Here is a 25043-nt window from a genome sequence, read left to right as displayed (position 1 = left end):
TATGGCTAAAAGTGCTTAATTTAATGTCATTCAAGGTTTGGATTTTCGCTGTAAACAATCATAGAAATTCGTGAGTAACCACTGAAAGCTTTAAAGCGAAGGGTCACGTCGCTTTGTGACCGCATTCGTAATAGATAGGCTGGATTTCACCATCGGAACCGGTGGATTTTATTGTACAAGATGTCTCAAAATAAATTCCGGATTGCAATGGTGGTGAATATTTTCTTTGAACTATGTCACAGAAAGTGGTTTATTAACGTAGACTTTATATTCGAGGAAACCCCACAAGAAAAAATCTATAGGAGGACTATGTGGAATTCAATTTATGTCACCTCTTCTGGAGATTATTTTGCCTGTAAAAGTTTCACAAACTCGTGGCAGAGACATAATGGACATGTATGATGTTGCTCCACCCTGCTTGAATCATGTACTTTGGTTATAGTCAGAAAAATTCTGCAATCCAAAGAACAAAAATTCATCTAGCATCTTCACATAACACTCTAAATTGTAAGTGCATTTCCCACGTTTATCTTCAAAAAACTAAAGGCCGATATTTCCTCGCACTTTTGGAAAGAGAAGCAGTTTCCGAGAAAAAGATGTCGGTAACCGTTCGAAAGCGCTCAATTGCCTGATTTTATAGCCTATGATGAATGCATCCCGGGTTTTAATTCTTGCATCATTTCAATTCTATAAGGGTGCAACTTTAGATCTTGGTGTAGTGATGATCTATGCACGTTTAAAGCATTTGTACGCTTCCGAATGCTTAGGTGGAGATCATCACGAACAGACTGATTAGTCTGTTCCACTTTTTCTTTCGCTTCGCGAAAAATGTTAGCTTATCACCAAAAAGAAAATAACAGTTGGAGTTGTGGTGTCTCCCTAGGGTTAGATGATGATATATAGGCATATTTTGTTGCAGGTGGGCAGCTAGTATCCACTGCAGATCTTCCGCTTTGCGACTCGTAGAATTCATCAACAAATAGTTACTCATACGTTGCGGCATCATACAATAAATCCGAGGGCGTTAAGGTGTGAATTCTAGTACTTACCGCCGCTTATATTCTCAGAGTTGATCGTTTTTTTGCTGTAAATCGAATAGTCTTTTATCGTTTTGCGTCTTTTTCAGTCTTTATCTCGTTGAGTAGCCCAGTCCGCTAGTCTAAATCGAATTCACCATTTTTGTCGCTCAATTCTCGACAGTTTAGTGCCTGTTTGACTAGCTCTGTGTATTCAAATTCGTAGAGCATGCTGTATGAGGCGATCATTCCGTATTTAGTTGAACTGCCGGAGATCAACTATCAATTGATCAGATGCTGGGAACACATTTACATAGAAGGGTATGTAGAGAGCTGGACATTGGATGCCCCCGTCACAGTATCTATTGCAGAACAACGAGGAATGGTGAGAGAAGGAGGTACGAAGCGGTTGTGATATACTTCGAACTTTGCTCTTCGGATCACGGAACGAATTCCTGTAATGAGTAACGACGCAGTGTATATTCTGAGAGTAGTTCCGCAGTTCCTGACCCAGCTTGGTTATTCGTTTCTCAATAATTTGTTTAAAAAATCTTCATAGTATGGGATAACAACTGAATGGGAACACAATTGAAAAGTTCTACTGGACTGGCCCCCTCTTTCCATATTGGAACCGTTGTGTTTTTCGCTACTCAGACGGTGTTCTGTGCTTCTCTCCCTCCATAGTATTGAAGCTCAGCTCTGCGCTTTCCATAGCTCAGCTGCGATCATGTCCTGTTGATTTCCCCGATTCCATTCGTTAGATTTTCCCTTCAAGTTCTGTGGCACTTTCTGGTGACATCGTTCCAAACATGTGGTCAGTACTTGTTGTATGATCGGTGATGTCGGTGAAAAAAAAGTTCCTTCATTGAAGTCTGCTCGAAATATTCTCGCCGGCTGGCTCGCTGTTCGGTTAGCATGGCACCGTTCTTGCCATTAACAGTATATCGCTTTCTCTGCTTCCTAATTATCCCTATTGGCCAGCGATTTATCGATTTGAAAGTTATGATAAAGGCGTTTTTTCTCATGAATTTTTATTTTGATATCGTCATGCCAAAACCGAATATCGAGGTTGGTGAAACAGAGAGTTGCATAGGCCGCTTTATATACGATCCATAAAACGGACTATGCAACTCCCCGTTTCATCAGAGCATGTAGCAGGGTCATCCTTTAATTCCTAATTTTTTTGACGCTCGTAATATTTGGCAGTTGCGTAAGTAAGATCATTCCGTTTTCTCGCTGCAGGCCAATGCATTTTCCACGTTGCGGCGACTACTTTCCGCCGATTACCTGTAATGGGGATATTGCTATCAGCAGGCATGTTACGGGTCAATGTGTTGAGTAGTTGCCAGAATGTGTCTTTTTTAACATCGAATCTACCTGTTTGCAATGCGTAGTCGGTAGAGAAATGATTGTGGTCCTCTGAGAAGGAAGTGAGCTTCTTCAACTGGTTATCGAATCGCTCCACTTCTTTAACGAAGTCACAGAAGCTCTCAAAGATGGCATTGCTGATACCATAGCAAATGCGTTAGCACGTAGGACACTAAAGTATAGTGCTTATGACCATTTTACTAATTCACGTTCTATGTCGCAACACTTGGCACTCTAATCCCTGGAAGGGCGTAGCAAACGATTCGCCTCTTCCGAAAGGCCCTTGTAAAGAACTCCGTTTTACCAGTGAGGATACCGTGATTTAGCGTATGGACACGGACTAATTTACTTACGTCTTGATGCCATTCATGGAATAGAAACAATTGCTTATTTCTTAACAGGACCAAGGCAAGCTCAACTGAGGTGGGCAACCGAGTATTTTTCCGAAGCTTACTAAACATATGTCTCCATTTACTCCTTTTTGGTTTCGTTCTTGTAACTCTCTTTTTTTGTTTCTTTTCATTGCTATTTTCGATGAGACTGGGCCTCAGTTTCACCATAGTTATATATAATGCTGTGTAAGTGATAAGCTTACAGCAGCGTGGCAAGCAAAAAACGCACACAAACATCCATGACGACTGAGATCCAAATTGCGGGCAACAGGATTAAGAGGTTGGTAAACCTACCCCCTTAATCGTCCCGCTGTGTTTAAATGACATGAAAAACATTTTTTAGCTCTGCCCAAATTTTAGTCTGAAGTGCGGGCGAATTTACCTTTGATATAACTGCTTCGGTCACGTTGCTCCCAGGGCAGATGTGAGACAGCATTTGATGGGTTGCCTCTGCCCTGAACGACATTCAATGCGTTTTCTTACTCGGCCTATCGTGAAACCTGCCAGTAAGAGAGATGGAGGGAGTGGAGTAGCTATAACTGTACTTTGTTTATCTATTTCCTTAATCTTGGCATTTTATTTCACTATGGATAGCACTAAGTGCATAATGGATCCCAGTACATTGCTTCGAACCCTCCTGTGCTACGCTGACATCTTACCGATGGTTTGCATTGATCGATGGGCCAATCGCCTGAGGTGTCAGTCTAGCATGACCCTGACAATTGCAGATTTTTTTTCTCCATGAAAACTTCAATCCTAAAAATAAAGCTTGAGATCATTTTCTTGCAAGTTCATTCGCTTTCCCATTGCCATCACTATCTTTACGACAAGCTATCCATTTCAACGTTATTTCCTTTTTGGCCACTCAGCGTTTTGAGGCAATGAGATACCTTTCAATGCCCAGAGAATATGGATTTTAGTACATTTGTACTTTCTAGGTAGAGTCTCTCCCTAGGAAGTAGCGTATTTCTCAACCTATTTTTCAGTGAAAAGATCCTAGGCCACTCTAACCAGCTTTCATCAACCCATCGGTGAGCCCAGTGCAACACTGGCTCTACAGATTTTAACTAAATGCCGCTCCAGAAATAAAATTTTCTGTTGCAAGAGAACTGGGTGTATTCAATGTGGACCAGGCTACTAGGAGCATATCTAGGGTTTCCTTTCCAGTTTATGTCCATGCTCCGTGAAATTTCTTTAATGTACCAATGGGATAAGTTGAATCTTTAGCTACTACTTATTGTATCTGGTGGCGCATTCTCTCTAGAGGTGTTCAGTCCATTCCTTAACAGAATTTCCTCTACGAGTCCCTTTCGGCTTTCCGGATATCTCTTTTATACTCAGTAAGTGTTCGGCTATATTCCTCTTACCGTGCTGCCGTCTGTACCTTGAATATCCGAATAGTTCTGCAGTAGATCTGCCAGGTTTTGCTCCCACTAGCTGCACTCTGTGTACTCATGTTTCTTCGTCGGCCTGCAGTTTATCTCATCGAGGTGGTAATCTACTATATTTAACTCATTTACAGCCGACTTGATATCATATGTGATTTAGAATATACTCCGTGTGCCCCCATTTGAATCGGCAGGTTTGGGGTGCGATATACATTCCTCTTGATTATCCTCTGACAATCTCTGCCAACAGTGAAAAATCCTCTTCTTTTCCTCAGCCTTGTTCCCGTTTAAAAGCGGAGTCGGCTCGTCACGCTCGGTTTTGCCATTTGGCAAGTGAATTCTCGTTAGCTCGAATTGCGTGGCCATACCATCGAAGACACCTCTCTCAACCACCATAACGATCGCGAATATCCTCATTTCGGATCTGATCAAAACGTGTCACGCCACTAGTCCAACGCAACATCTTCGTCTCCATTACCGCAAGACGCCGTTCATTGTCTTTTGTAATCGGCCAACACTCAGAACCAGCGCAGTGCTATAAATAAAAGCAAAGCTCGCGGCAGAATCTTGTTAACGAGGTGAATGAGGACCCGTGGGGACTTGGCTATAAGCTTGTCACCCGAAAAATCGGGGCTCTGCGGAAGCCCTGCATACTGAGCACCGACCAGATGGACCGCATTGTGCGGGCATTCTTCGCCAGACACCCTGTACGGGTGATGTAAATAGCGCGGAAAGCGTCGTGGATTGCCCCCTTTTCACAATGAGAGAGCTCGAAGAAGCGGTTTTCACTATGAAAAACAGGAAGGCGCCAGGTCCTGATGGCATCCCGGCGGAAGTTTACAAACTGGTGTTCCATCAACGGCCCAGAATTGCTGCTTGAAGTGTTCAACGTCTGCTTGAAGGACGGTATTTTTCCTTGTCGCTGAAAAGTGGCCAGACTCGCGTTGATCAGTAAGGGCAAAGGAGACCCGGAGCTCCCGTCTGCATACCAACCGCTGTGTATGCTTGACACGGCCGGAAAAGTGCTCGAGAAGCTCATCAGGGGTAGGCTCGCTAAAGCGATCCGTGCTGCCGGGGACTTATCCGCAAGGCAGTTCGGGTTTAGAACAGGGAAATCTACAGTGGATGATGTTATGGAGGTCGTAGATGCGGTTAAACGAGCCGAGGCACACAACCGCCGATCTCGACGGATAGTGCTCCTCATAACGCTTGATGTCAGAAATGCCTTCAATTCCGTAGGATGGACAGATATGCTAGGCACACTAGAGAATTCTTTTAACGTGCCAAGCTATCTCTTGCGGATATTGAGGGATTATCTAAAAGACCGCTCCCTGCTCTGTGAGACGCTAGAGGGCCAAAGGAGGATGGAAATCACGTCGGGAGTAGCACAGGAATCCATCCTAGGGCCGGACTTCTGGAACGCTTCCTACGATAGTCTGCTGAGACTCGATATGCCCGAAGAGCCGCGCCTGGTCGGTTATGCAGACGATATTACGGCATTTGTTGCCGGACGCACTGTTGAACAGGCGCAAAGCAGACTTGGCATATCGATGCGACGGGATGACTGCTCACGGTCTCAACCTTGCGCTGGAAAAAAACCGAAGTAGTCATCCTGACCAGAAGGAGAATCCCGACACTGTGTCCCATATCGATCGGTGAGTTGACTATAGAGTCAGCGATTAAATACCTTGGTATATTGCTCGACTCGAAGATGAGCTTCTTCGAGCAAATCAAAGCAGCAGCGGACAGGGCTGCAGCTGGAATCGCAGCCTTGAGTCGGCTAATGGCGAATGTCGGGGCCCTATATCAACTAGGAGACGTCTCCTCATGGGAGCAACGCAGTCGGTTCTTCTCTATGGTGCGGAGGTATGGGCTGATGCCCTTGACAAGGAGGTGCATCGTAAATGCCTCGCTCAAGTGCAGAGGCGGGGAGCTTTGCCAGTAGCGTCTGCTTATCGCACCGTCTCCGAACCGGCTGTGATGGTGATCGCGGAAGTGATTCCCGTTGACTTCCTTGCCAAGAAGCGCAAAGCTATCTAGCGCCGTAGTGGCGAAAACTTAAGAGAGGTGGTTGCCCGTGAAGAACGTCAACGCACCCTTACCGAGTGGCAACTTTCTTGGTAAAATGAGCCACGGGGCAGGTGGGCTGCGCAGCTCATCGACAAATTAGACCCATGGTTGAACAGAACGCACGGTGAGATTGATTACTTCCTTACCCAACTTCTAAGTGGGCATGGAGGTTTTCAGTCTTACCTGCATAGGATTGGGAATCACGAGGATTGCGATCTCCTGATTGTGTGTTCTGCAATGGAGTGGCGGATGACGCTGAACACACCTTTTTCTCTTGCGAGAGGTGGGACGGCCTTCGCCAGCAGTTTTATGTAGACACAGGGGAGCTCTCTCCAGACAACATTGTCAGAGAGATGCTGAAGAGCGCTGCCAGCTGGAATCGTATTGTGGATTATGTTCGGGGTCTTCTTATTGCGAAGAAGATTGAACTCGACCGGCGGAGGGATCGAACGGTAAGGGGTTCCCTGAACTAACAACAACTCCCTTCCTCCCCTCCCCTCCTGTTGGTGAAAGGAATCCCCTGACTTGAACGCTCCCAAAGCCGAAAGTGCGGGAGGGTTAGCCCGAAGTAATGTGTAAAACGGTTCCAGGCTAGTTCTCTGATGACAGGGAGGTGTTTAGTTGGTAGTCCATCAGCGCGCTGTTGCGGGAGTCCAACACTCTGCGTAAACGCATTCACCTACCCTACTCCCAAAAAAAAAAACACTCAGAACCATAGAGAGCGACAGAACAGACGATATTGCGGTAAATTTTAGATTTGAGACGCTCGTTGATCACAAAGGACACCCGTTGTGATAATGCATAGAACATGACCTCGACTCAATTATTACTACTAATAAAAAAATCCACAAAGTGCCAACTTCCAACTTCTTCGCCAAAGAATGCTATTATTTGTGGAAGTGAAACTCAAAATTCTGGGAAGAGCTAAAAACGGTTTTTATTAGGGTTTGTAACATATATTTCATCATATTTATTCACAAACTACAGATAAATGCTTCTCTTACTTAAATTTAGAAACTATATATTTTCTACTATTTAACAAGTAAAGCATTATTTACTTTTACATTAAACTTATTACCTCTACACTCCCGGGAAACTTGGAATTATCACCAAAAGTACCAATCACAAAAAGGATTCATAATTTTGTATGAACAAAATGGTAAAAATAAAACAATCTGGTTATAGCTAACCTCCCTATTGCATCACAATACAAAATACAGCAAGGTGCAACTGGAATCGTCCTCATTGACAATGAATAAAGATATATCTAAATAAAATCCCGTTTAACTTCCAATCTTCTCAACTTTGGTCACATTAAGGTACGTTTTTCATTACGTCAACTCTAATACTTTCTAATTTTATAGTTTTTTTTGCTTTGATTCAAAATACGAGTTCGCTGAACTTGACTGCAAGTGGTTTCAGCTTTAAATTCGAAAATGATAATAAATAGAATGCGTTGTTTATGTTAAGAAAATTTGTATAAAAATAAAAAATAATTTTTTTCTTATAAATGCGATGTTTTTGTCACAATTTTGGAATTTCTCGTCTCAGATTTCATGTATGATTACTGATCGTCAAAGTTTCTCCCTTTCGCTTCGTAGTCGATAACTCGGACGATAGAGGTAAACAAAGTACGACACAATACAGTCAAAATTTTTACACTTTCTCCTTAAATAATATTCTGTTTTCTGTATATTTGGAAATAATTCAAGCAGTTCAGTTTATTACTTTCCAGCTCTGGCCTCTGAAGATTCGAGTTTCAAATCGACTTCAAAGGTGGACACTTTAAAGATTGCTCTACTCTAATTTTTTGCCTTGCTCGTGCTGTTGACGGATCTCTTGTCGTTCTTTAACATCAATCGCCCCCAAATCTTGGCATGCAACATATGCATGGATCAGCGAAATCAGGGATTTGATGACGGCAAACGGACCGCATAGCAAAGCGATCAATTTGAAGAACGAAAGTCCCAGGACTGAAATGGGAGAAAAGTCGTAAAAGTTTGCAGGAAGGATCGTGGATTGAGTTCACTTACTCATTGGCCCTGTTGTGAAGTGATACATGTACAAGGCGGCGTAGAAACACTCGTTTGTTGCGCACATGAATGTCAGTACATCCTTCTGGTAGTAGATGCGCATTACGAGGTTGTCATGTAATTTGTGTGATGATTTCCCGGAAAGAGTGCTCCTACAATGAATAGAACTGGTAAGGAAGGGGACATATAATTTTGATGAACGAACTTACGTTTGCATGTACAACCAGTGACACGCGATATCAATAGCCATTGATATTTGAAACAGGAACATGTATTTAGGATAAAAGTAGCTTAAAGTAACGAGAAGACCCATTGTACCACATCGATCTGTTAATTGATCAAGCATTGCACCGAATCTCGTGCCTAGAATGGACAAAATAAATTAGTCAACCAGTCATGTAGTCAGAAACTCTATGAAAACTTAACGATAGAAAACTGAAAATACGCAATGAAATGTACATAAGTTTGCTAGAAGCACCTTTTCACAAATCACATTTTATAAATAGAAACAAATCAGGAAACTTGGCCGTTAAAGTATGGAAGGCTTTTGTTTTTTTAATAAGAAACTTTGAGAAACGAAGCTGACATAGCGCGTCGACCACACACACGCGCCTTCTCCGTTGGTTGGTTGAAATATATTTCAGATCCATCCAGGTCTTTTTGGTACGCCTACTCACTCGTCGGCACTCTGTGATAGTGGTTTTGACTGCGTAGCCAACAATGGACTTGTTGCCGTTCCTCCTCACCATCACTTCAGCCTTCTAATCACGACTGTACGCCGACGTAGTATACTGATGACGCGGTCCAGACAGATACTAGCAAAGGTTTGGAGCTTTCGGGTAACAGTGGCGGTCGCTGTTCATGCGGTGCTCCCATACGAGGTTAGACAATTAAGTAATGAGACTGAATTTTATTGCCGCGCTTGTGGTAAACCTGCAACCTTCAAATTTCCTTCCGCGGCATCCTACTCCTCTCCATTGATATATTCACCATCGCTTTAGCTTGTTTAGTTCGCCTGCTGTCTCGTGTTGAGTAGACGTGTATTGGTGGTGCTCGTCACGAAAATGGAGAAACGAAATTTAGAGCAACGCATCGCGATAAAATTTTGCGCCAGATTGGGCGAAACAGCTTCGGAAACATACGCTAAAATTGTAAAAAGTGCATGGTGATATTGCTCTTAGTCGTATCGTGTTTCGATGGCATAAAGAGGAGCGGCGTGAAAGCGTGAAAGAGGAGGCGCGGAGTGGGAGACCAGTCGAGGTGCGGACTGACGCGAATGTGCAGCGTTTGTGCGCCCAAATCCGTGAAGATCGGCGTTTAGCAGTTCGAATGTTGGTCCCGGAACTGGGTATGAACTGTGAAACAGTCAGACAACTTTCGATTTTGGGATGAAAAAGTTGTGCGCGAAGATGGTTTCAAAGAACCTTTCTGAGGAGCAAAAGCAGCATCGAATGACCGTCGCAGAAGACTGTTTGGAACAAGTGGAAAACGATCCCTCGCTGCTTGATCGAGTTATTAGAGGCGATGAGAGCTAGTTTTTCTAATACGACCCGGAAACCAAACGCCAAAGCTCACAATGGTTGTCTCCGCACACCTTCCGCCCGAAAAAAGTTCGCATGAGCAAGTCGAAGTTGCAAACGATGATTATTACTTTTTTTGATAGCCATGGAATCGTCCACAAAGAATTTGTTCCACCGGGCAAATCGTAAATCAAGTCTACTTTCGTCAAGTACCGAAAGATTGCGAAAACGAGTCAACAGGGTGCGCCCAGGCATCGCTCGTAACTGGATCCTTCATCACGACAACGCGCCGTGCCACACCGTCCACAGCGTGTCCCAATATTTAACCTCTAAAGGGATCGCCGTGTTGCAACAGCCACCTTATTCGCCCGATATGTCACTCTGTGATTTTTTTTGTTCCCTAGAACAAAATCGGTGATAAAAGGAACCCATTTAGAGTCAATTACAGACATCCAAGCGGTCGTGACGAGGGTACTCGCGGACATCCCAGTCGAAGCGTTCCAGAAAGAGAACAGAAGAGAAGAGTGAAAGACGCGCTGGAATCGCTGTATACTGTACTTTGAAGGGGATGACAGGTTTGTAGAATAATTTTAAAATATACGGTTTTTATGGAATCAGTCTCATTACTTAATTATCTAAACTCGTATAAGTAGTAGCGCAGATAGAACTTTAGTGAGCAACAATTTCAACAGCTCAACTTCGTGTTGGGGTTGAAATATCTGAATTTCCAATTTTAGACAAACAAGGAAGCCTAATCTAGTGCTATATTCGGTACCACCGCAGAAAAGCGCTACCATGATAAGCAAACTTTTGGACGCCTTCAATACTCCGCCCATTAACGTAGATCGAAAGAGTGCGTTGACCTGCCAGACCAGAAACTTCCGTTTCGTTGGTATTTATTTTTTTCGGACTTTACTTACCTTCAACTCCAAATGCAGAGTTATTGAGCCAATGCCTATGATTTAGTGTACGAGCAAGCTAATGTCATCAGCATAGTCGAAGGGTTTGAGAGAAGATATCATGATCGATTAAACGGAGGATACCCCAATTGCTAATCTTATATGTATATATTAAATAAAAATTTACAACGCAGCAATAACTCTAGTTTGTGAGTGGTTCGAGAGCTACAAGTGATTATGTGTATGTAATATTTTTGGCAAGGTGGGTTGAAGTAGTATAACATAAGAGCTCCGTGAATGGTACCTCAATAACATAAAGTTGCGAGAATTGTGCAATTTGTCACGTTATTTTTAAAGGTTTGGGAATCTCAAATGAAACCATGTCATGAATTTATTAAATTATGGTTGCGAATGGTACAATTGGACCTTGTGGCCAAAATGACAGACAGATGGTCTTTATTGCAAACCGAAGATAAAACAGTACTGTCAATATGTGAGTGAGTAATCACAAGGCCGTCTTAAAGTTGGTCAGTTACTTATCTTAGCGATTGATGCCAATCTAAGCTTGAAGTCACACTTACAGTATGCACAACAAAAGGTATCGAAGGCCAGGGCGAAACGTGGATTGGTATCCACGATGGAGCGTAAAATCTGTGAAATGCCTGCTGAACCAACACCAAAAGCTCTACTACAAAATCCTATTTCCACCTCCAAGTGGTGACCGCTGGGAGCTCTTTCTTAACGAAAAGCTGCAGACGGAGAAGGATGAAGGCGAGTCTCCCATGCCTTAAAACGAGACAGATTGTACCAACTGGTCCTCCAGGTTGGGGGTTTGGTAGAGCTGACAACCCTTTAGTTTAGTTTAGTTTAGTTAAATGGGGGGAGCCGCAGCTCCGAGCACTCAGGCCATTATTAGGCCCATTGTACTATCCCCGTAAGTTGCCTATTCAATGGCTTCCCGCCTACGGTATTCGCAGGCTTTAGCGAATCTGAGAACATTCTCAAGAGGCAGAGAGTGTGCAGATTCTTCATTGAAGAAAACCTTGCCAAGGTGTCTTCGTCTGAGATCTGAGGATGCCGGGCAGCTGCATAAAAAGTGCAGGGCAGTTTCCTCCTCCTCCTCACATTGGCTGCACACAGCCGAAACCACTACCCCAATCTTTTCCATATGGTAGTTTAAGGCGCAGTGTCCCGTCAAAAGCCCTACTAGGGTTTTCATGTCCCACTTCTTAAGGGACAACAAAAATGCCGCTCTAGTGGCCCTAGGCTCCTTCACAAGGATTTTCGCTTGCCGGCAAGAATCCAAATTTCTCCACTCGGTTGCGTGAATCCTTGCAATTTCACCTTTCAGAGTAGACTTGACAGTAGATGGTCGGATTCCAAGAGCTGGTTCTGGGCCCACCATTGTGGATCCAGACCCTCGGCGAGCCAGTCTATCAGCCCCCTCATTACCGGCGATGTTAGAGTGCCCCGGCACCCACATCAGGAATGTTTCGTTCAGTCGGCCAAGTTTCAGCAGCACCTTATGACAACTCCACACCAACTGGCTTGATATGTTGTTGCCATCCAGTGCCGATAATGCCGCCCGACTGTCGGAACAGATTCGAATGGTGCGACCCCTCCATTTTTGTCGCAGACATTCTTCTGCTGCCAATGAAATGGCATATATCTCCGCCTGGAATATGGTCGTCATTTTTCCGAGGGGTCGGGCCAGTTCTATAATCGGATTCTCCGAGAACACGCCTGCACCCGATCCATCCTCCGTGACTGACCCGTCGGTGAAGATTATTAGGTCTGTAATCTGAAAAGACTCATGGCCACTTGTCGACCATTCTTCTCTTTCGGTGATTACGACAGTGTATGTCTTTTCAAAGACGAATCTGGAAACCATATGATCGGTCGGCATCAGGGCTACCGGATGTTTTTCAAGGAATTTCCATATAGACGCATGCCCGTTGGATTGGCCGCCTTTCCACGCCCCAATGGTATCGAGCCTATATGCGTCGTTGGCTGCTTTCCGTTTCACCTCCAAGTAGATGGGGGGTAAATTTAGGATGGCTTCAAGTGCCGCAGTCGGCGTAGTACTCATTGCTCCAGTAATACTTAGGCAACCAAGTCTCTGAATCTGCGTTAGCAGCTTCCTGCTGTTAGCAAAGTTCAGTCTTGGCCACCAGACGATGCATGCATACATCAAAATGGGTTTTATTATGGATGTATACATCCAGTGTATCCGTTTAGGTGAAAGTCCCCAGGTCTTACCTATCGCATTCCTACAGCACCAGAGCAATCTGCAGGATTTCTGGTATTGTTCCTGGATATGATGCTTCCACGTTAACTTGGAGTCGAAATGTACTCCTAAGTACTTGACTGTTTGTGCCAGCTGGATTTCCGCCCCTGCTAAGGTGGGTAGTGTATAGCTGCCCCACCTGACGTTCTTAGTGAACATAACTAGTCCAGTCTTTCTAGCGTTCACCGTGAGTCCATTGCGGAGGCACCAGCTGTGGATTACATGCAGAGTTGCATTCAAGCGGTCACATACTGTGTCCGCAAACTTGCCGGTAATTATTACGGCTAGGTCGTCCGCAAATGCTTGCGCGAAGACTTTTTTGTCCTCCAGGAGCCACAACACAGCTGACAACCCTACATGGAAGACAACTTGTTACGAAGCCACAAAAGGAGTCTCGGACTGGACTGATAACACAACGACGAACCCAGCAACGACAACGGAATAACGATTTGCGCATTTGCTCATCTCTGTACAGAGATGGAACTGCTGAGCAACTAGGCGATACCCTGTCCCAATATAGAGCTGATGTAACAGCGTTGGACAGGGAACGGTTTCCTGGAGAAGAGTCGCTACACCATTTATTATAGCGGCGATCCAGTAAACCATGTGCTCGGGGTAGTAGTAAGCCAAAAAATGAAACCTGTTGTTATTGGCTTTGAAAACGTAAGCGAACAGCTATGCACTCTGCGCTTACGAGGCAAATTTAGAAATATATAAACCTCATTAACGTTCACGCCCCTATAGAGGAGACTGCAGAGTCGCAAAAGGATACCTTCTACGAGGCCGTAGAACGAACCCTCGAAGCCTGTCCCAGATATAATATCAAAATTAACTTGGGGATTTTAACAGCCAAGTAGGGACGGAGCCCGTATTCAGGCGATACGTTGGCTCCCATAGCTTACATCAAAATACAAATGATAACGGACTGTGGATTATTCAATTAGCAGTGTCACACGAAATGGTTGTTGGAAGTACCTGGTCTGCGCGGAAAGCGGTCCACAAACAAACGTGGGCCTCTTCAGACCGGACAACATTCAACCAAATTGACCACGTGCTGATCGAACCCCGCCACCTTTGAGCCTTGAAGAGTGTCAGTACATATCAGGGGGGGGCAATATACACTCGAATCACTATCTCGTTGGCATGGTGCTTCGAGTTCGAATAACAACACCACCCAGAATCTCCTGTGACAATCAGGTGAAAGTTAACACTGAAGCCATCCACAACACCTGTAAGAGGGAAATGGATGCCGCAGTAAACTCAGTCAACAGAGACCCTGGAGATGAAGTATCAACAAATGATCACAATCACCTGAAGAACGTTATCATAAATACGGCCACAAACATATTAAACTTGGAACCCAGACGCGAAAAGAGTCGGAACGGCTAGTTTGACGATGAATGTAAGCTAGCAACGGAACGGAAGAATGCCGCATATCGAGTAATGTTGCATTCTCAAAGAACGCGGGCACGTGCAGAGACTTATCACGAACCCCGTCGAGCGAAGAAGCGACTTCACAGACGGAAAAAGGAAGCCTGGTAGCCTGGTGAACTCGAAAAGTACAGGAAGCAGCCGCACCAGGCGCGGAAGTTTTACCAACAAGTCAGCAGGGGATGAACCCTTACACACCTCGATGCTCATCCTGCCGAGACAGAGGGAAATCTGATTTTCGACAGAATGGGCATATTGGAGCGATGAGTTGAGTACTTTGATGAACTACTAAACAACCAGAACACCGGCGAGTTGGAGGTCCCGCCAACTGAAGACGGCGGACAAATACTGCTACCACCAAGTATAGGAGAAACAGTCGGTCCAATTCATCGGCTTAAAAATCAGAAGTCGCCAGGAGCCGATGGAATTACCGCCGAATTAGTTAAATATGGAGGCGACCAATTACACCAAGTGGTTCATCAACTTGTGCTCAAGGTGTGGGACAGCAATGCCTGACGACTGGCAAATCAATAAGAACCCGGGAATGCTGAATATCTATAAGAACCCGGGCATGGACTTTGGACACTGGAGAGTAAAGTTCATGAATGCCAGGAAGGACAAATCTACAAACGTGGAGGGTTTCAACTTGGTATTCGAACTAGACTGAAATTCAGTCATATCAGGAAACTGTAAAGCATCATCTCCATTTTGAGAGCGAAGAACAATGATGGTATTCGGCTCACACAATATAAAGCAAATTGCAGCATCTTTGGTGCGCTCTTTCACAATGGAGCTCCGCGTGGAGGATAGTGCATACAGGGGGACAACCCCCGTATGGAGGTTCGCATTAGTGAAGGAACTACAAAGTGAATCCTATCTGCTAGTAACTTCTCCTACACCTTCCAAGGAACAGGCGGAAGAAAGGGAAGCTAGAGACGTGAACGACTTGATGCCAGTTCGAGTTATCGAATCTATCCAAACCGGACACCGCAAACCAGTCAAGCTAAGTGGAAAACAGACGAATGCTCTGCGATGAGATGAGATTTTCCATGGATGAGGACATGGGAACTGCGTTATCTTCAAGTGCGGCTTTTCTCAGAGAAATCAAACACGAGGGGATCGATTCGTTGGCGGTACGCTTTGGGGGAAACTCTGTCATACGCGGACTGCACCATACGCTTCTCACTGTTTTCCATAACACATTAGACTAAGTTTATGTCGAAAAACATAAAGATTGGTCAAATCAACCTGCAGCATGCCAAAGTCTCCTCCTATTCGTTGGCAGCGAGACTGATAAAACTGCAGGACTTCCCCTACATCTTTCTGGTGCAAGAGCCGTGGGTTCGATTTAACAGAATCTGTGGCATTGGATCAGTAAAGGGAGCTAGAATCTTCTACGATGAAAGATCCATAAGACGACTTCTGAACCGTGCTTGCAAAAGTAATAAGAACGAAGATTGGTCAAATTTCAGGAACTCACAGCGTGAAGGTAAGAGGTTCGTTAGATGCTCAAAACGAGACTCCTTCAGAGCGTACTATGAGGAACTGGAAGATGAAAGAGAAACGTCAAGGCTGTGCAGAGTCCTTAAAAGGGATGAGTTGGCCAAGTTGGACTCTCTTAGAAAACCCGACGGTACTTTCACGAGCTCCAGGCTGGATTCAATACAGACCCTCCTGGAAGTACACCTCCCGGGAGAACGGGTGAGAGAAATGGCAGGGGGAGAGTTGACGGTTCTTGCAACCCCTTCAATACGCAAGTGCTGCAAGGGGAACTGGAACACTGCGAAAGATGAGAGCTGCCATACTGTCCTTTGAACATTTCATCTGGCATGGATGGCATCTATCCAGCAATGCTAAAGGAGGGTATAGCGCACTTAGAGCAACTTCTAAGAAATATTTTTCGAGCATGTCTTGCTCTGGGCTACGCGCCTTCCTCTTGGCAAAAGGTTAATCCAAAGAACTTCAGACAGATCAGCTTGACTTCATTTTTGCTGAAAAGTTTGGAGATACTGGTGGAGCGCCACATTCGGGGAAACGCACTTAGGTCGCACCCACTTAGTGAAACCAGCGTGGAAAGTCCTGTGAATCTGCTCTCCATTCTTTGGTTACAAAGGTAGAGGATGCTACTTTGAATGGTGAGTACGCGATAGAGGTGTTCGTGGACATTAAAGGGGCTTTTGACTGTGTGCCTTTTTAACAACTTTTTGATGCCGCCAGATCGTATGGTATTGATGATGCTTTAATTAAGTGGATCCAGGCTATGCTAACGCAGAGATTGCTGTGCGCTAAGGTGGGCGTCGATCGCTATCTGACTACAGAAGCAACGAAAGGATGCCCCAAGAAAGTGTGCTTTCGCCACTTCTGTGGAGTATGCTGAATGACTGCAAAATTTGCCAATACACGCTCAAGCTTATGCTGATGACGTGGCTGTACTTGCTGTTGATTGGGATCTTGGAACAGTGTGTAGAAATATACAACGTGCCGTTGATTTGATAGACACTTGGTGCATCAGACATGACCTTTCAGTTAATCCAAATAAAACCACAATTTTTTTTTTCACAAAAAGGAGAAAACTGGATGGACTTTGCCTTCCTGAGATGAGGGATACTACGCTTCAACTGTTCTTAGCAAAAAAAATTGCGAACTCTTGGCCGCGTTCGAGAGAAGAATCTTCCAAAGTATTTTTGGCCCCCTACATAAGGATGGATGGTTCCGTAGTCCACATAACGACGAAATCTATAAACGATACTATGACTTAATACGTATAGATGAGGATGATCCAGCCTGAAAAGTCTATAAGGTCAACATCTATGATCTAGAAAAAGAGGACGAGGCAGACACTGCCTGAGATGGAACGATGGCGTAGGCCAGGACGCCAGACAGCTTTTAGGGATATCGAATTGGTGGACCTCGGCGCGAAGTAGGGATATCTGAAGTTCCTTATTAAGGCAGGCCTAGACCGGATACCGGTTGTTGTGTCGTTGATAACCATAAAGCGGAGTCGGCAGGTGCCCTAGTCTACTTTTAACAAATCTACTATATCATAAAATGAAGTGTCAAAGGCAAGTCTTGGGAGAAACAATTGCTTATTTATTTAACGAACAACAGCAACGTTTGTTGCTTCACTATGTGGTGGCCAAAGTGAGCGGACAACTAGTCGCTGACATATCTTTCCAAGATTTTGGAACAGGAGGAGAGGAGGGAAATGGGACGGCAATTCTCGACAAGCGTATTATCGCCACTTTTGTGTATGGGGATGATGAGAGCCTCTTTCTACAAGCCGGGAAAATTAATCTCTTCGAGGCTTTTGTTGAAAATAAGAGATAGGGGAAGGGAGATAGACTTAACAGTTTTAATCAAAAAGAAGTTTGGGTGATCATCGTAGCCAGGATCGACATTTTCATCAAGTTTGCCAATGAGGTGCACGACAAGGATAGGGGTACGAAGGGGAATGGTAGGCGATGCGGGGCAGGCTACATCCACTATCAGGAGGGATTCGGAGGAAGGAGGGGGAACATAGACTGACGAAAATTAGCGGCAGAGTAAATCACAGGATAGTTGGGAGGAGTTAGCTGAGAAGCTAGAGAATTTAATGGACGGAGGGATAACTGGGCAGGGCAGTTATCACCCTCCGTATTGTTTGAAGAAAAAGTCATCATCCACTGAACTCCTGCAAATCTTCCGGACAAGGCAGCATGAAGAACCTCACCATAGCAATAAAAAATAATGTCGGTAACAGGCCACACCCTGGCAGACTCAGCTTTTGATTTGAAATTTATCTGGGATTTTACAGCAGCACTTGATATTTTGCGCGATCATATGTCCCTTTGATAATAGCTTGTTTCTAAGGAATGGTCTAGATATAATCCGTGTCCACGCTGTTGAAATTTTTCCCGAAATGAATGAAGAGCAGATAAAGCGAACATCTAAATTCCGCGTACTGTTCCAAAATGATCCATAGACTGTTGATGTGACCAATGAAGGAGGATTCGGAGCGGAAACCAGCCTGCTCTCTACCGAGTAAGCTTTCGATAGGTTCTTTGTTGCGTTCCCGGGTTATTTTAGTTATTGTCTTTGCGACGGCAGCGAGCATAGAGATACCCCACCGATTGCCACATTGAAAACAGGTGCCTTTCTTTGGAATCTTAACAATCACCTCCTTCTTTTATTCCCTGGTAAATGTCTCGGATCCCCAAGATCTGCAGATGCAACGACAAATGACTGCTGGGAGACCGTCAAGCCTTCTGTTCTGTTTGTAGCAACAGAAGGTGTTTGGGGATGTCGGAGTTTTGGCCAAGTGCGGCATTTTGGGTAGAATACATGCACCCCGTATGGTCAAGTTTGCTGCTTAAGATTGCCTCATACAGTTCTTTACATTTAGGAGAGACTAATAAGTATTAGGGACATTCTTAGCACAGAGAATTTCAGCAGAATAACGAAAAATCAGCGTTCACAATGACATATTGCAAGAATTTGAAGCATGGATGGCAACAAATGGTAATATTAAAGCCATTGGCATATGCAACTAGGTATGAATAAAATAATGGACAGCCCACAGCTCAGTTTAAATTGAAACCACCTCGTTTCGCAGTTAATAATCAACTTCATCTGTGGAAGTTGAACTTCAGATAAGGTCGCAATATTCTGATAACGATATACCAATTTCACGTTGAAAATAATCTTGCGGTTGTGGAATTTACAGCATCAAATCGATGTGCTGCCATCGGATATTTCATACATATCAATCTAATCGAATTAAATCAAAAAGCAATTTGCAAAATTGGCTATTTATAGATTTCATTGATTGATTCGCCCCCCATATTGCTCTCGCATCGATGTGGACACTTGCATGCAAAGTTTTTCGCGACTTTCGCACATGGCAGTCATTACCCAATTATCGAGCGGCTAATCAATCGCTTGAAGAATGTAGCTAAATGGTGGTGAGTCGATTTTAAGGATACATCAGCAGACAGACATCACCAGCTGATGTGTATCAAACCGAGAGGTAAACAGCTCAAGAGCTATGGAACCCAGACTGACAAAAAATATGACACGTTTAACTTACTTTGATTCAACGCTCTCGCGGCGTATCCATCCATTGAATCCAGACTCACGCTAATTATATAACACCATCCTGAAATGATGTAGTTCGTGCTCATAAACCAAAACGAAATAATCGCCAGAATAATGCGGGCATATCCTAGAAAGAAAAGATTCATGCGAAGGCATTGATTAACATCTTGTGTACTGCTTTGACCTTTGGAAGGGGTAGTAAAATCACCCCTAATTCAATTATGCTTGAAAATCTGGAGGTGCTTCAAGGATAATTCAAAACAATACTCACCAATCAAATTTGGGACGAATAGAAAAATATTTTCAGTTGGTTGTGACATTTTTCCAGTTCACTATATTGAGATAAATTTGATCACGATAAAGTTGAAATTTCTGCTTTTACGCGTCTTACGGCAGCCAAACAAGTTTCCCTCGTATGCAATAATGAGGAAAGTACTCAGGTGTAGGATAAATTTATCAATGACATGCGCGCGCGACAGAACTCACCACAGTTTTGTCAATTCCGTTCTAGTGATATTTATTGACAATTGTCAGAATTTGCTTGGTTTCCCCTGTTCATGTTTTATTGGAAAGTTCTTAATGTACTAGATTTGCAGGGAAGAGGATGCTTGCTTGTTCGATTCTAGCAAGTTAGTTGTGCAGCGCTGGGTTGCATTGGGAGAAAAAATATGAAAATTCGCGCTTTTTCTCAAGAAATGTAGTTTGGAAGGATGTCATAATTTTCAACTTCGATATTCATGATGTTCTATGGATGTAAATATGTATGGAAGCTTCGAGAATCCAGGTAAATCAGCAAGTACAAATCATAAGCTTGAAATATGCAAATCAAAACACAGTGCCGGATCCTGAGTGAATCGATGGAATATTTAATAGTTTTTAAAAAAGGACCTAAGAAAGGCATTCAAATAAGTAAGGGGAACGGCAAGAAAACGTTTTTACTAATTCTAAGCGAAATATATTAATCACGTCAGCAATATTTCCCAAATCGAAACAACAAATGGTTCCCATGGCAGTACTAATAAACAACTTCGAATTCTCATAAAAGGATCCGTTACTTTTCTAGAAGCATTTCCCTACGAAACCCACTTAGTTTGAATTATATAAAACAATTTCTCATGTACTCTTCCACTAAGAATGCATCCATGAACTTTTACTATGACCTGGAAATCCGTTATAGAAATGTGGACAGAGTCGTCAGACGAACTGAAAGTGTATTTACTTCTAATTAGGGTGAGTGAATTAAATCTTAATTTTTTTGGTGGATAATAATTTTCTTACTTTTAAATATTTAAGACTAATCTTTCTTAAAGTAATACCGCAGTGAGGATTATTAAATTTTCCTACAAAGTTGTGAGAATTCGGTAATAGTGAAAGTAAATTGAATTGTGAGCTGTTCATGGTTGGCAATGGACACTTAGCGATAGACAAATCTTTGTACTCCGATACCGACAACAAGTCGCTTCCAGAGAAACTACTGTTTTTTTTTCAAAAGTTAATCGCTGTGAAAACGCTAGTCATAAGATGTGTTTGGAGATGTGGGGCGGGGTTCTTGGTTCTCACATATTATCTCCCTGTCAGGACACAGATTTTATCACGTGCCTTAACCCAGAAGTCAACAAAACTAAATTCACCCGGGGTAAACTACTCTATTAGAGCCATGAAGTCTCGAAGCGGAGTGATACCACCAAAGATTTCCATTCCAAAGAGCTAAAATGCCAAACGGCTTTATAAGGGAGACGATTAACTCACGAGAAAAAACAACGCGCGAGGAATGGATGGGGAAGGATCAGTGCTGAGCCGATTCGGACACCTACGCGACGAGTGGTCCTCGTGTTTCTCTTTTCCTCATGGCGGGGGGCCCTGCGGTGGCCCAACCCAACCTAATCGTTCGCCCCCTGCCGCTTCAAATATAATTATTATTATTCTGTTAAGGGAAAGTCGTACCGCGTCCTTTTGCTGGTTATAGCGTACCTATTAATCATAGTATCTCAAGCAAGCCTATAACCGTCAGGAACTTTAGTATATTCCCTACTTCCAGCTTTGTATCTTTTTTTTTTTTGTGCGTACACGGAGGTGGAAAATCTTAGAAAGACACGTCCGCCGCAGCTCCGCCTCTCGAACGGCGGAACTACAGCGGGCGCGTGTGGGATTCACACCCACTAAAAACCACCCCCGGTCTCTCCAGCCCCAGCCCCGCGGGACCACCATTGAGGTATTACTTCGCGGGGTAGGTTTGCTCTTAGGCACTCATCCTTCTCCTATTTGCGGCTTTCCTCCTTCTTTGTTCCTTCAGCAACTCCTCCTGCATTTCGATGATTGCGGAGCCAACCGCAAGCCACTTCTCCTCGGACTCCAGCATCTCAGTAACCAAGCTCTCCGAGGTCCCGCTCCTGCCCAGCACCTGGTTTAAGATCCTTCTCTCCATCGCAAATCGTGGGCAGTGAAACATCACATGCTCTGGATCCTCCGGTATGCCATCGCATCTGGGACAGTTCGGAGAATCATCCAACCCAAAGCGGTGCAGATACTGCCTGTAACAACCACCGTGTCCCGTGAGGAACTGGGTAATGTGGTAGTTGGTCTCCCCATGTTTTCGCTCAAGCCACACCCTAATGTTGGGAATGAGCCTGTGCGTCCACCGACCTTTCGTAGACTCGTCCCATCTGCGTTGCCAGAGATCAAGCGACTCTGACTTTGCCGCATGTCTACGCTGTGCATGCCCCTCCATACGTCTTGCATTGTACAGGATACTCATTTCTTTGGCCAGAATGTCAACCGGGATCATGCCTGTCACCACCAATACTACCTCACCTGATGTGGTTTTAAAAGCACTGCAAACCCTCAAAGCCATCCGCCGGTAAACCGAGTTCACCTGCTTCCGTCTCTGAGAATTTGCAAGCGCCTCTGCCCACACAGGCGACGAGTAGAGCAGGATGGAGCGCACCACTCCGGCTAGCACCAACCTCCGGCAATGTTTCGGTCCACCAATATTTGGCAACATTTGACACCGGCTGCCTTTTGGCATGTATACTCTAGGTGTTCCCTAAAACGGCTTTGATACGATCGTATGTCCACCGACCTCCACCTTCACAGTGCTATTTTTTCTGCGGTTCGTTATTAAGACCGCTTCCGTTTTCGCGTCCGCCAAGGTCAGCCCGGCCTTTTCTAGCCAGGACTTTACCGCTCTCACTGTTTCCGTTGCGTAAACCTCCACATCTTCTGGGTGTTTTGCTGCAACAACCACAGCTAGGTCATCAGCAAAGCCGACAATCGTAGTCCCCTCTAGGACGGAAAGAGCAAGCACCCCATTATACATGATATTCCACAACAGGGGACCAAGTACCGATCCCTGTGGTACCCCGGCTGTGACAATTTACTTTTTGGGACCCTCATCCGTCCCGTACCAGAGAGTCCTCTCTGAGAGGTAGCTTTTCACCAAATTCGCTAAGTATACGGGGACACCTATGTCAGCCAACGCCCCTTTAATTCTATTCCAGTTGGCCGAATTGAATGCGTTTTTCACATCCAACGCCACCACGGCACAGCAGCTGCCAGAAATCAGTGCACCTTTTGCCAGGTTTACCACCATGCCAATTGCGTCCACCGTAGAGTGGGCGCGTCGGAAACCAAACTGGCGTTCCGACAAACCATTGCTGGCTTCAACGATGGGCAGGAGTCTGTTGTAGATGACTCTCTCCATCATCTTCCCCATTGTACCCAACAGGCAGATAGGACGATACGACGCTGTGTTTCCAGGTGGCTTGCCAGGCTTCGGAAGCAACAACTTTTGCTTTTTCCACTGGGTAGGGAATATTCCTTCGTTTAGGTACGCCTCGAAGGTGTTGGCGAAAAGGTCGGGCCTAGTCTTCACTGCCAGTTTCAAAGCTCGGTTGGGGATGCCATCCAAACCTGGGGCCTTGTTGTTAACGAACCTACCACATATTTCCCGCAGCTCCTCCACAGTTACAGGCGGTATTATGCCGTCATTTAGCTGGACAAAAATTTGCCTTCCCCTATTTTCGTGGTGAGGGAACAGAGTGGTAACAATCTGTTTCAGGAGGCGCGGACAGGTCACCTGGGGTGATTTCCGCAGCCTTTTCATCACCACTCTGTAAGCCTCGCCCCAAGGGTTTATGTCGGCATGGTCGCACAGCTGTTTGAAGCAGTTCTTTTTGCTCCTCCGAATGGCTTCCTTTAGGCGGCCACGCAATTGCTTGTGTGCCTCCTCTCGACCGTCGCCACCGGGTTTTCCCCTGAGCCTCTGGCAAAGCCTCCTTGCCCGAAAACATACGGCTCGCAAACTTGCGATTTCGTTGTTCCACCAGTAGTTGGGTTGCCTACTGGGGAGCAATCGCCTTCTGGGCATAGTAGCATCGCATGCTTCCGTCACCCATCGAGTGATCTGGGTGGCTTTCTCTCCAGCTGTACCATTCAGGGATATGTCGGATTTGAGCACCGCGGAAAACGTGTTCCCCTCGAAAGCTTTCACTGTCAAGCCAAGCATAACACCCGGCATTCTGCGAAAACTCTTTTTCGAGCTCGATCCGCCCTTGATCTCTATGCAGATTGCCTGATGGTCGCTGTGAGTATAGTCCTCACTGACATGCCAAGCGATTCTACTGGCACTTCCAGCTTTGTATCTGGTACTAAGTGTTCTCCCAGATGCCTCGTCCCAAGACGTGTATAGCGGTTTAAATATAAGTATCCCTAGCTTCCCTAGGTGATAGTTTAGCCGACAGTGACCAGTGTGATTCGGAAGTTCTTTTTGGCGAGGTTTAATCAATCCTTTGTGCGCATGTTCGTGTCCGACAATAAGCACCCTGGACGGCTACACTCCTAGTAGGCCCGTCCAGTATAGTTCCCTCAACCGTTTCTCTTCATTTCTTGATGTCATAGCCATGAACTCGTTTCCGATTCCACAGAAGGGTTCTGGACCATGCAAAGGCGTCTCTGCTTCCCTCTTGGGTAGTACGTCCCCTGCCTCATTGCCTTTCAACCCAGCATGGCCTGGAACCCAAAGTATCCAGACCTTGTTGGACGAGCCGAGCATATTCAGTCTGTCAAAACATTCCTATACCAGTTTAGAGTTCACCTGGTTGGACCTAAGTGCCTTGATAGCTGCTTGGCTGTCGGTGAGAATAGCAATGTGATGCGACCTGTAGTTCCTTTGGAGATTAACAGAGGCACATCTGTCTATGGCATATATTTCCACCTGGAATATGTTAGTGTACCGACCCATTGGCTCCAAGTACATTTTCCTTGGACCAATGACGCCGTAGTGTAAGCATGTATTGTATTGTAAGGGATCCGTCAGTATACCAAGTAATCAGTTGCTGATTCAAGCAGTATGTCCCAGTCACCCTCTCCCAATTTGCCTTATTATTCCAACGTGTTTCAAACTTCTTATCAAAGTGAAACCTCGTTGTCATGTTATCCATTGGAATCAGTAATTTGGGATAACGCCTAGAAAGGATATCATCTTCCTTTGGTTTAGGCAGCCTCCGCCTCGCTGATACTCCCCGCCATTCTGAATATTGCCCTCCTTTCCTCCTGCCCTTCTTATGTG

The 25043-nt window shown here is 44.8% G+C and overlaps 1 protein-coding gene across 1 annotated transcript; it reads right to left on the bottom strand.

Moving 5' to 3' along the window:
• Window positions 1–7168: 7168 nt before the first annotated feature.
• Window positions 7169–20009, bottom strand: LOC119655309 (CDP-diacylglycerol--inositol 3-phosphatidyltransferase). Its single transcript, XM_038061137.1, has 5 exons — window positions 19749–20009; window positions 19470–19604; window positions 8477–8630; window positions 8268–8419; window positions 7169–8207 (listed from the first exon to the last, which is right to left on the bottom strand). The coding sequence occupies exons 1-5, from the start codon at window positions 19795–19797 to the stop codon at window positions 8032–8034; spliced, it is 666 nt and encodes a 221-aa protein (XP_037917065.1). The 5' UTR covers window positions 19798–20009; the 3' UTR covers window positions 7169–8031.
• Window positions 20010–25043: the final 5034 nt, after the last annotated feature.

Source organism: Hermetia illucens, chromosome 4 (assembly GCF_905115235.1).
Source record: "Hermetia illucens chromosome 4, iHerIll2.2.curated.20191125, whole genome shotgun sequence".
Taxonomy (NCBI): domain Eukaryota; kingdom Metazoa; phylum Arthropoda; class Insecta; order Diptera; family Stratiomyidae; genus Hermetia; species Hermetia illucens.
The sequence above is the reverse complement of the archived record's forward strand: the minus strand, read 5'-3'. Positions and strand labels throughout refer to the sequence as shown.

Bases quoted from the DNA above. Each gene is read 5' to 3' on its own strand.
- LOC119655309 (XM_038061137.1), bottom strand. From the start codon at position 19,797: ATGTCACAACCAACTGAAAATATTTTTCTATTCGTCCCAAATTTGATT. The intron at 8,420-8,476 runs GTAAGTTCGTTC...TATTCATTGTAG, and splicing joins CACTGGTTGTACATGCAAAC to GAGCACTCTTTCCGGGAAAT. The intron at 8,208-8,267 runs GTAAGTGAACTC...CTCCCATTTCAG, and splicing joins CTTCACAACAGGGCCAATGA to TCCTGGGACTTTCGTTCTTC.